Genomic DNA, 12429 nt, shown 5'->3' on the forward strand with positions numbered 1-12429 from the left:
GACTGATTCATAGAATTTCATACTTGCACAAGAAAGAAAAGGATTTGAGGCTTATAGGAAAACATGCTGAATCAATATAGTGTTATTATCAGTATGAAACACACATTGATAAATGCCATTTTGACGTCTGTTAATTAATGAAATCACTATTATTCTTTTAGAGGATATATGTCAATATCAGGTGCTACTAAAATTTAAAATAAAAAACTTTTTCATAACATCAATTGTACATTATCGTTTTTCAAAGCACATTATCAACATATCACTCTAAAATACACGTTTACCACATTAATGTTATAAAATGCTGCAGGTTTGCACAATATCTATTATCACTGGATAAACATTTTAGCATTTCAGGAGCTTCATTGTGCAAACATTTATTTAAATTTCAATGCATTACTAGAATAATTTAGTCGCAGCATTCTCTGTTATCTATATTTTGTTTCTTAAATCATGTAAAGGTGTACATGTGTACTTATCTTTGTTTCTCTCTTTGTTTACGCTTTTGTATTATTATTTTTTAAACACTCTGCATGCTTTTACGAGGCGGTATGAAATCTCACATTTTTCGAATTGCCAGTTGACACGTTTTAAATAAAAATAATTGTCTTAAATCTCTTTTAATAGTGAGAATTGATAGAGGCAACGGTCATTTAGCATTTATGCTCCATCATATCTTTCACATCATGTCATTTGTCTGCATAGATTTTCATTTTCTGTTTCCGATCAAAATCCTCTGTGTAAATATCTTTCTCAGTCTTTGATCCGAGATTGTTCCATTGGGCTAACTTGGTCATCATGGCTCTACCTAACATTAAAGTTGCAGGGCTTTCCCCTGTAGTCGAGTGAGGGGTCGTTCTGTAAGCTCAAAGAGTGGTATTCAGAACAATCTGAAGGTCGAGCTTCTCTAATGCAGCATGCTGCACACCTTTCTTTGCAGTACTCATGAATTGTTCTATAAGGCCATTTACCTAGGACCAAAGAGGAGTACTTTGCTGATGCTTTACATTGATATGGCTGACAAAGTCTCTGAACTCTTGACTATTAGGGCGGGCCGTTATCAGATATCAAGATTACAGGGACATCCCAAGTTGCAAAGGTGCCATCTAATCTTTCAATAACTTTTTCATGAGTGATGGATGAAGAATCTTCTACCAATGGAAAACAGGAGGCCTCATCACCAATTAGGTGATATTAATTCTCAAGAGGACCAAAGAAATCAACTGCAATTCTCTCCCAAGCAAGGTCAGGCAATTCTGACATGTTTAGATGGTGTTGAATAATGTGGGATAAGAGACAGTTGCATAAATGACAGACTTTTTACTCTCTTTCAACCCTTTCAAGAGATGAGGAAACTAGACTCTGTCTAAAAGAGCTTTATTTGTGGCAACGATTCCTCTGTGTCCCCAATGGGCCATTCAATTATTTTTTGTCATAGGCTCTCCAGAATGACAATATGTGTACCTTGCTAGATGAGACCTTCCTGAGTTACAGACAGTTCATGTCTAACATTTCTGAATTTTAAGTGCTCACTGTCACTGGTGAGAGGTTGAGAGTGCTTGTTCCATGAGTGGTGAGCAACAATGTCTTTCAATTTCAACATGTCACTGTCGAGGCTTGTGGTAGTGATAATTTGCCCTAATGACATGGCAACATGTTTGCTTATTTTACACTGAGGTTTATGTAGGCTTCCAGTATCTTAGATGGGGTATTAGGGCATTGCCTGGGCACTCTTGAGAAATAATCAGCAGGATTTTGATCCTTCCCTGGATGGTGAACAATGGTGTAGTTGTATTCCTGTAATCTCAGACCCTAACATTTAATACAAGGAGGCATCCTAGCTTTTGGATGGTCAAATATTATAAATAGTGCTTGAGGATCGGTCACTACTGTGAAAGGTTTCCTGTACTAGAACACATAAAAATATTCATGGGCCCACACCACAGCCAAGCTTTCTTTTTAGGTTTTGAATAAGCACGTTCACTTTGTGACAAGCGTTTGCTGGCGTATGCCACAACATGCCTCCGGGCACTCGGCTGTCCATTGTGCTATGCAAGGATTGTGCCTAGCCTAACATCAACTACAACCTCGGTATGAAGCTTGGGTTCATAGTAGGCCATTTCAGTTACATTCTCAATGACTCGCTTGATCCTCTTGAAACTCTCTTCACACTTATGTGACCAATGAAACACAATATTCTTTTTTGTCAGTTCCCATCAAGGTGCACTGACCGTAGCAAAGTCTTGTATATATCTAGAACAGTAACTGACCATCCCAAGGAATGAACGTACCATGGAAATGTCCTGTGGAGGATTAGCAATAGATAGCGCTTGCACTTTAGCTGGGTCTGGTGTCATACTCCCATCAGAAAAGATATGGCCAAAGAATTTCTAACTTGTCTTTTGGAATTCACATTTGTCAGAATTCAAAAGTCAATTCAGCATCATTTAGCAAATGAAATACTTGAATGAGAGCTTTGTCAAGCTCTTTCTGAGTAGCTCTGAAAACCAATATAGTATCACTGTACTAGAAGGCATTAACAACAATCTGTATGATATGTCGAATGACGTCTTGGAAAAGTTCTGCAGCAGAGGATACACCAAAACTCAGTTTGGTTATAGCAAAACAGACAAATGTGTATAGAAAGGGTATGTACCTGCAATTATGTTCAGGTTGTTTTTGGTGATATCCTTTGTTTAAGCCTAGTTGAATAAAGAGTTTTTGCACCATTCAATTGCGTTACAACATCCAGGTCCACACATTCCTGATATGATATCTCAATCGCCTTGTTCGCCTCACGCATGTCAACACAAAGGTGTACAGCTCATTCACTGTCTTTTAGGCACTACTACTATAGGAATACCCATGGGGTTGGACCAGGGAGTGTTCAGTGATATTGTTTTCGAGTAATTAATTAAGTTCTCTTTCAACAGTTTCTTGCAAGTGAAACGCAATTCGTCTGTGTCTTTGGGCAACACAACAAACATCCCCATTGATATGTAACTGTACTTTCATAGTCTTGAGCTTTCCTAACCCATGAAATAATGAAGGAAATTGACTTACTATTTCATGATGAGCACTTGTATTGTAGTTCACTGATACCAGTCCCATTTCAGCAGCAGTGTTAATACTGAGAAAACAGGCACTTGAAGTCATGCTTGGAAGTACATGAGCAGGTGCTCGTACTACGGTTTTCATGTGCTTCATCATGGTTACAAAGGAACCATGACTTTTTAACAGTGTTGAAGCAGGCCATGTATATACTTCAGTTTTCAACTGAGGGAGTTGTGGTAATGGAGATAATTCACATTTATCTACACATCACTCTCAATAATAAAAGATATTGAACACCTGTTCATCTTAAGGGTAATCTTCGGATAATGTTTGTAAGTCTTTGATGCTTTTTTGTTGTGATTTTTCATGAGTCTGTGGTTTTCCTCACATTCAACTATTCCCACATGTGCATGCCTCTAAAGTAAACATTGACATTGCCAAATTTTCATTGTCACTTTCACTGGAAATCGACGCCGAGGAACTCTTTAACGACGATTTAGATGACGATCGACTTTGTTTGGTGTTGATCTGCCTCAGTTGATGTAACTGCTTGGCCTTGTGGGAATGTGTCAAACATCGCTGATGCAGCGCTCTGTTGGTCATTTTGTCTTCATGCTGTGAGGCACTTACTTTTCCCTTTGCCTTGAAAGCTGCCACAAATGGTTCACCTACCACAGCTGTTGCAAATCTGTCCAATGGTGGAACATTTACCATCATGTGAAAACCATCCACATCTGAAACACATTTTCTTTTTCTGTCGAGCCATCGCTTTTTGTCCTTCAGCTTTAGGCTTTGGCCTACTTTTCAAGTTCATGACTGGTGCACTCTAGGCTCCTCCGGCCTCCATGTCAGCCGCTTGTCAATTAGCAGGCTCCTCAGCACGGAAAACTACAACGGTGCCAATGTCAATTCTACGCTTCGACTGTGGCACATGTGGCACGCACAAGCAGTTTTCTTAACCACAGCAAACTCTCTGGGAGAGCACTGTCAACCTACGGGTTACTTATCCTTACTTGTCACCAGCTGTGGCATCCTACCCAGACCGGGCACTCGCCAATGACTACTCCACACACGAAGAGTAATTAAGTATTATATCTTTAGTGTGTAAGCAGGAACCTTACGTTCTAAACCTCCATTCACTTCATTGCCCTCCAACGCCTACGTCACAGGTCTACAGAGTCCATTGGGAACAAAAATAATTACATGACACTACAATCTGCTAGTGGACAAACATAAGTGTTGAACAATGTGGGGCTTAATGAATACACTTAAGGTACGCACACTTAAGAGACAAGTAATCCAAATACAAAGGTTTATCGTAAACCTGAAAGCACCAATCATCCAGAAAGGATGCTAGCCATTTCCAGGACATCCGAGTCACCTCTGAAACGCGTAACCTCTAAAGCAAGATTGCAGAGGATACTGTGTCAAAAGCATCACTGAGATCTAGCAGGATCAAAGCTGCTGTACCGCCTTGATCCAATGTCATTGTAAGGCCCTCAACCACTGCTAAGAGGGCTGGCTCAGCACTGTGGCTTGGCCAGAAGCCTGTTTGCTAAGAGTAAAGATTGTTCATCTAAAAAATTTCAGATAATTGTTTGTTAACATGCTTCTCTACAATATTTCCCAAGAAAGACAATATGGAAATTGGGATATGATTTTCCAGTAGCAAAAGATGCAAGGAAAAGTGTTTTCAATAGAGGTTTAGTCACATTACATTTCTAAGCTTTAGGTACACCACTCATAAGGAAGTGATTCCAAATCTAAATTAGAATGGGATAGAAAATCTCGGATTCATGATTAAAAATGTGCGGGTCCAATGGTGAACCCGATTTTACCCTATTCACTAGAAGGACTTTCTCTCTTATAGGTAAAAAGCCTGAAAAAAGTTCATTAGGAACTTCAGATTGAAAACATATTTAATCTAAAGCAGGAACTGTTCCTTGGTTAGAGAAGGTTTTGCAAAAATATGATGTTTTATTGAAAAAGAAATTGGGTAGAGCATTTCAGCAAAGCTGGTAGTGTCACTATCGCATTCTTCCTAGCTGGATCAGCCATTATCTAAACTATCGTAAACACTTCTTTTACTGCATTGGCAGCGCTATAAATTTTCTGAGCAAAGAATGCGGCCTGCGTTCTTTGATTAGCTCAGTGGTCATTCTTAATTGGTTTCCTATATTTCCTTTTACTAGAGATATCAAATCTCTTTCTCTATTTTCTTTTTAGCATTTTGCAGTTCTTTTTTAACTCTTGCAGCTAGAAATCGAACCAAGGTGCCAGCCTCTTGGGCCTAATGCTTGCATGTTTCCTTAAACGAACAGTTTGATCTAATGAGGTGGTAAACCAATCTCCAAGTCTCTGATCTGCATCAAAAATGTTGCCATTCACCTCTGGTTTAGAACTCAAAAACAGATGCTTAAATTTTGCAGAATCAAATCTTCACCACCATCGTTCTGTACTTGACACCTTGGCTGGAGCGTGGTCAGACCACATCACCGAAAAAGGTACATTAACTATCATACTACATAAATTAGAGAACACCAGGTCAAACAGATTACCCTTTTTACATTGCACACCCATTGACCAATGTGCAACCTGTATTGCAGCTAAATTGGCGTTGAGTAGTTGTAAATCTCAATAAAATAATTATTTTAAATTATTGCTGCAGAATCATGTAGTAGGTTAGTTGCTTTCGTACAATGAATATCATCAAAATAAATGTTTAAGTCAACCAGGAGTGTACAATTAGCCCTTTTAAGTTCCTCAATGGCTATCACCTCCGGCACATCTTGTAGAAACTAGGTAGAGTGGCCAGGGCGGCGATAAACTAGAGCTTCCAAAAGTGTAAAAGTACCGGAATACTTCATAGAAAATAATACACTTTTACAATCTGGTAGCTGAAGCAGTGAAATTGCGCAATATAGAAGACCATTATAAACTATTGCAATTCCCCCACATTTTTTTCCTGGTGGTCACAACTAGCAATGTTGTTGCCTAATGGAATGGCCTGGGTCACATTGGGAGTAGAACTTTCATGCAGCTACGTCTCCGTTAGAATAACCACATCAGGTTGTTATTCCATGATGAAGGAAAACAGGTCTAACATGTTGAGCTGAAGATCTACGTTGCATTACCATGATAGAGGGGACATAATGTATGGATGACTCTATCCTGTGGTTTTCACTGACTTATGGGCCAACAAATCACTGCACAAACTACCTTTTTAATCTGTATGTAATGTTACAGTAAGCTTCTTTTTTAACCTCAATATAATGTCTTAATGTAGTGTACAATCTCATTGCTTATGTAGGACAGTTGATGTCATGCAGACTTCCCTGCCCCCTTTCAGTGATGTTTCTACTGTGTAAAACTGTGCATAAATACATAAATTCCATTAAACAGAAGTGAATATAAATAAAATGGGGAACCTTTATTTTAACCTTAGCTCTAACAAGTGTCAAATATCGAAGTATATTCATATACATTTAATTAAATTGATTTTAATGTAAGAAATATGGAACTCTAAAATCATTGTAAATATATAATTACATTTTTCTCAATTTACCTGACTGACTTTAAAGTTTAGATTTATGGGAAACAATGTGGCATAGTTGTAAATTCATGGATTGCATTACTGTTTATTAAAGGCTTACAATAGACAGACTATTTGGGGTATATGAGGTAACAGTATATACATATATGGAGCCTATTGAGTCAAAATTCTAAATCCACTCAAATGAGTAGCATGTCTTCACACACCATAGAAAAGTCTATTGTAGGGTGCCTATGGTGCTGAGGGGTTTCAAAACCCAATTGTATAGATGGCCTGAGTCATAGTGGGATAATAGAATCCTTTTGCACATAGATGCCAGTAGCTAAATGTTTTTGAATCCTTTTGCAGAATAGTATTTCCGCCCCTTGTAGGATAGACCACCAATGTCATGTCTTTGTGGTGTCCCCTAGCAGGGAAGAACTGGGGCACAGTGAGGTGTTAGAATCCTATTGGAGAGGTAGTTCAGTGTTGAGCAAAATTGTGGAAGGTGCTTGCACTGCATGATTTTGTGGAGTACTCTTTAGGGATCTTGCTAACCTGTCTTTGTTACATAGGAAGTGTGTGAACGTTTGTCCTTCTGGATATCTGGGTGACAGTGCAGCAAGAAGGTGCAGGCGTTGCCACAGAGGATGTGAAACTTGTGTTGGAAGAGGCCACAATCAATGCACATCCTGCAAACGGGGATTCTTCTTCCACCAGGACACACACACGTGTGTGCCGTTGTGCCCTGCGGGCTTCTACTCCAATGAAAGTAAGAATATTTTTCAATGCCATATTTTAAACAGACTTGTCCTTACAGGGATAATTTGGGGGTTTCTGACACATATGTATGAATGCGAGGACAGCATACACAGTATAGAAGAGGCATTCAGCTTCTGAAAGCTCTTCTGTTTTAACATCTATTGTTGCACATCTCGATAATAGGCATGTCTGCTGATTCATTTGAAAAAATCTCTGCATGCACCAAAGGCACAGATAGTGTTAATACATATTTAAATGATGGTGGAAGATGATCTGTACCTCATGATGGTCAAAATGCAGTATGATTTCACAAGACGGATTCTCCTCAGTCTGTCTATGTAGTAGAATTAAAATAATCAAAATAACACAACTAAGTCGTTGGGATGTTCCCATTGGTGGTACACAAACCTATAATGTTGCAAATTAGTGCTGGAATTAAGCCTAAGACTAAAACCCTGTTCACTGTCTGACCACACCATATCTGGAAATGTTAATTCTTATAGGTTTACTGAATAAAGAATCGCAATTGTATTAAAGACATGGAGGCCAGCATTATGCATAGACTTTTATTTCCTCCCCTCTGAGCTGCAACCATTAAAAGTTCCAATAATAGAAATCATACTACATCACAAAATTAAACAGAACTCTCAATTCCATATAAATGTCCTTGAGTTCCATATTCTTCCATTTATGTTTGTCTTCTCCGATCTATCCTTTTCTTCTGATGCATCATATCTTTATCTCCGTACTGATCTGAAAAATATACAGACACGAGTATATTCTTCTTCTAAAACACACATTGCCGAAACAGCAATTCAGTATTTTATTCTTTACATTACACTTTCCATTAAAGTCGATCCCTCTTCTCCTTTGCTTACCAGGGAGGGTGTGGTGGGATAATGCTAGACTCCATGTCTAAATCTAATCTAAATTCTTTATTCAGTAAACCTATAAGAAGCAACATTTTATGGCAAGACAGGAGGCTAGCATTATGCATGTTAAAAGTTTCTCAAAGCGGAACATGAAACATGATCCATTGGTCTAAAATTGGATTTTCTAAACGTTTCTGCATTAGACCAATCTTCTGTCTTAATAATGTCATCCTGCCTTCCCCCTGGCGTAAAGGTTTTACTTTGCCATGGCACCCCTTACCAAGTGTGCTATATATTTGGACATATCTATATATGCCTCCTTCATAGCGGGCTTCACCCATCTTGCAATGGTTGTTTTCGTGACTGCATGAAATGGTTTAACATACAAAGTTAGTAATTGATCCATTCCTGCACTCTTTTTGTCCAACAGCCGACACTCATTCTTTAATACATCTAACCACACATAACTTGAGTAAATCATCTGAACTGGGATAAAAAAACAGATGTAGACTTGGTTTTAGTTCTTTTAACAATCTTAACCAGAACTCACATTGGTTGATAATACATGTTCTTCCAAAGCCCCCACATCTGACAGCCTTCCAAAGGATAATAAGCATGGGCCAAAATTCCGTTCCGCTCGCGAAATTTGCGGATTTTCGGTAATTTCGCGGTCCGTGAATCTTGCGAAATTGCCGTAAATTCACAAATTTTTTGGGATGGCCCGCTTACTCAAGGGACCCCTGCGCCCTTCGGCGCGATGGCAGTAACACACACATGGTCACTGGAGACAACTCTTCTGGGCACTTTACGCAGCTGTAGTGTAGGAAAAGCACTATATTTACCCAACGAGGTAGTACTTACTGATTAGCCATGTGATTTTTTTTTTTTTTACATTGTGGTGCCAAGTCGAAGACATCTTGTGTTTGTTTTGGAAGTCAGCATGAGGACAGCTAAGCATCTACTTATGGCAGACATGTCAGCCTGTGTTTATTTGGAAGGTGACTGCTGTGCTCTTCCTGTGCTTACATGAGAGGTGAAGAGACAACTGTAGTGTAGAAAAGCACTATACATTTACCCAACGAGGTAGCACATACTGGATTAGCCAGTAGAAAGTACTCCAGTGCAAATCGCAAAAAATTCACGCGAAATCGCAAACAAATCCATGAGTTTGCGGATTTTCCCACAAACTCACGGATTTTTTTGCGATTTTGTGCGAATTCGTGGACTGCAGATCCGCAAAATTCGCCCATACTTAAAGGATATTTAACACAGCAATGTCGCTAATTTCCATGACAACTCTCTTATACCCAGATACTTATTACTATGCCAATGCTGGAACAATTTCAACACTAAATCCCAAGGAGATTGATACTTCGGTTTTGGTCCTCTCCCATATGAAACAATTCTGCTAAAATAAATTGAACCTCTATCTCATCAGCCTCCCGGGGATTTAAGTCCCTTGCCACGCACCAACGTAACCAAACTCTTCATGCACTTCTGTATCTTTTCTTAGTGCCTGGGACCCAAGACTTGCCAAGCAACACTGCTGCTGACTCCAAAAGTCCTGTGAATCTTCCTGATTTCCTGAGACTTTCCAAGTTAGAAGGTTGAGCAAACCCGAAAGGACTAACAGATGCTCTCTTTGTACGACTCCTCTTAGCAATCCCTTCTCAGACCTTATTAAATAAGGACTCTCCATAGCTAACTCCAAAGCAGTTGGAAACCATGCCTGAGTCATCCAAAAGAGCATCACTAAGACAATCAAACATCTGTTTTCTGCACTGCAGCAAAACCCTCTGAATCATAGAGAAAGGGGGAAATGCATACGCTCTCATGCCTAAGCAATCCTGCATAAAAGCGTCCACTACCATTGCTCCCGGATCCGGTCTCCAACTGACATAGTTTAGTAATTGGAAGGTCAGCCTGAATGAGAAGAGGTCCATATCCAGCAGACCCAAAAGATTCGTAATTTTCTGGAAAAGACTGACTTCTAATTTCCAAATGCTGAATTCTGTCTGGTTCCTCGAATGCCAATCCTCCACCACATTGTACATTCCCAGAAAATACTCTGCTCTCATACCAGTCTTGGGTTCCAGACAAAAATCCCACATTGAGTTGCTAAGTCTGCCAACCTCTTTGATCTGCACCCTCCTAGCTTGTTGATAAACGTCACCTCTATCACATTGTCCATTTTCAACAAGACTGATATTCCTTGCTACTGTTTGATACTTTGCAGGGCAAACAAACCTGCTTTTAACTCTAGACAATGTACATGTTCTTTCCTCTTTAATATATTCCAAATGCCATCTGTCTCCTGATCTGAGAAAATTACCCCCATACAGACATACTGGCATCTGTTTCTAGAACAAAGTCTGGCTTTGTTCCAAAAATCCCTCCATATTTTCTATCCACCATCTCAACTCTTCCTTTGCTTTGGTATTCAGTTTCACACTGTCCCTATACCATAAAACTCTTGCCAAAGCAGCTCTGTTCAACCACTGTAAAGCCCTATAATGTAGGGAGCCTGGGAATACTGCTTGAATTGATGACGACAGATGTCCAATGTATGTCCTCTTTCCTCATCACTTTCCTTTCCTTATCTCCTACTTTATTTTCTTTATCTTTCTTAGCGAAAGTTGCAACTGGCTCTTCAGTGTGTCTACTACAAAACCAAAGAACTCCAACATCTGACTTAGAATAAACACAGACTTCTCTCAATTGACTACGAATCCTAGCGATTCCAGAAGGCCTCTTACCATCATCAGCTGCTCCCTCATCTCTTCTTCGTTTTGACTCATTATCAAAATGTCATCCTGATATATGATTAACCTCACACCTCTTTGTGTCAAATAACTTAACACTGGTCTCCATATCTTTGTAAAACACCAATGGGCCGATGATAGGCCAAAAGGTAAACATTGAAACTGGTACAGCTGACCTTTCCATCTGAATTGTAACAGCCTTTGACTTTCCGGATGAATTGGGATTGCAAATTATGCCTCTTTGAGATCTAACTTGACCAGCCATCCCCTTCTAACAACATGTCCCTCAGTAGATGGATACCCTCCATCTTGAAATGACTGTAAGTTACATATTGGTTCAATGCTCTCCAATTCATCACAGGCCTCCACAATTTTTCTTTCTTTTCCACAAAAAAAAAAGACAAATCCATGTCCTTGTCTACTTTCACCATAGCGTTTTTCCCAGCATCTGTTCCACCTCCTGTGGTACAATCGCCTCCAGATCCTTCTGAAAACTCAACTCTCTTGATTCTCGTGAAATGGTTTCATATCCAAGTCTATCATATAACCATTGAAATGACCCATACATTGTTGGTTATCCTTCCCCACTGTTCAGTAAACAGTTTTAACCTTCCTTCAACCCATTCTAGGCTAGAGCTAATATTTGTCTTCATACTCGCCTTGACCTGAAGCTGTGCTCTGGCCTTGACCTCTGGCCCATGATGCTCTAGGTCTATTTGCTCTTACCCTCTCGGGGTAGAAGCCAGATGATTGTCTGTAGTAGTTACCTCCTTGGTAACTGCTGTTTTGGGTTCCGGAGTAGTGGTACTTATAAAACCCTCTGCTGGGAGTTTGCCCCCTCTTCCAGGCCCGACCTTAAAGATTGCTTGCTCCCTGAGAACATTCTTCTCATAGAATACTGTGCCTTGTCCAGATTAATAAAAGTTTGGACATACTTTCTGATATTCTTAACCATGCTGTTCCCAAATAAGAGACCCTTTGCCTCATCAGTGGTCTCTTTCACACTAAAATCTGCCAATTTTGGAGTGATCCCCATTAGGATTGTTTTTCACCTTTCGGTCAATAACCCACATTGACAATCCCTATAAAGCATATTGCCCTTTGCCACGACCCATGTAAACAATGGATATTCACATCCGCCCCTTTAAAATAGGCCTCTTTCACCTGATAAAACATCCTTGCCACTGGTTCAAGAGTATCCGGAATTTTATCTTGGCAAGATTTAAGGGACTTTTCAAACACCTTCCTCTGGTCCTTGACCAATTTAAATAAATAGATGTTCATATCAGGATGATTGTTAGAAGTAATGGTAACCATTTAATTAATTATAGGGCGCAAGCATTCCACTCATAAAACATTCCTCTGTTTCTTGGTTTTGGCCTTCTTATCCACTTCTTGATATAGTTAACTATGTGGTCCAACGGCCACCCATGTTTACTTCTAGGGT

At 39.5% G+C, this 12429-nt stretch overlaps 1 protein-coding gene across 1 annotated transcript in view; it reads left to right on the forward strand.

Annotated features, from left to right (window-relative positions):
• Positions 1-12429, forward strand: part of PCSK6 (proprotein convertase subtilisin/kexin type 6) — a 1486774-nt gene that overhangs the window by 1258775 nt on the left and 215570 nt on the right. The window contains exon 16 of the mRNA XM_078683097.1: positions 7162-7358. Coding sequence (XP_078539223.1) covers positions 7162-7358 — 197 coding nt within the window. The remainder of the gene's footprint in view (positions 1-7161; positions 7359-12429) is intronic.

The sequence above is a fragment of the Lissotriton helveticus genome, chromosome 3_1 (genome assembly GCF_964261635.1).
Source record: "Lissotriton helveticus chromosome 3_1, aLisHel1.1, whole genome shotgun sequence".
NCBI classification, from domain to species: Eukaryota; Metazoa; Chordata; class Amphibia; order Caudata; family Salamandridae; genus Lissotriton; species Lissotriton helveticus.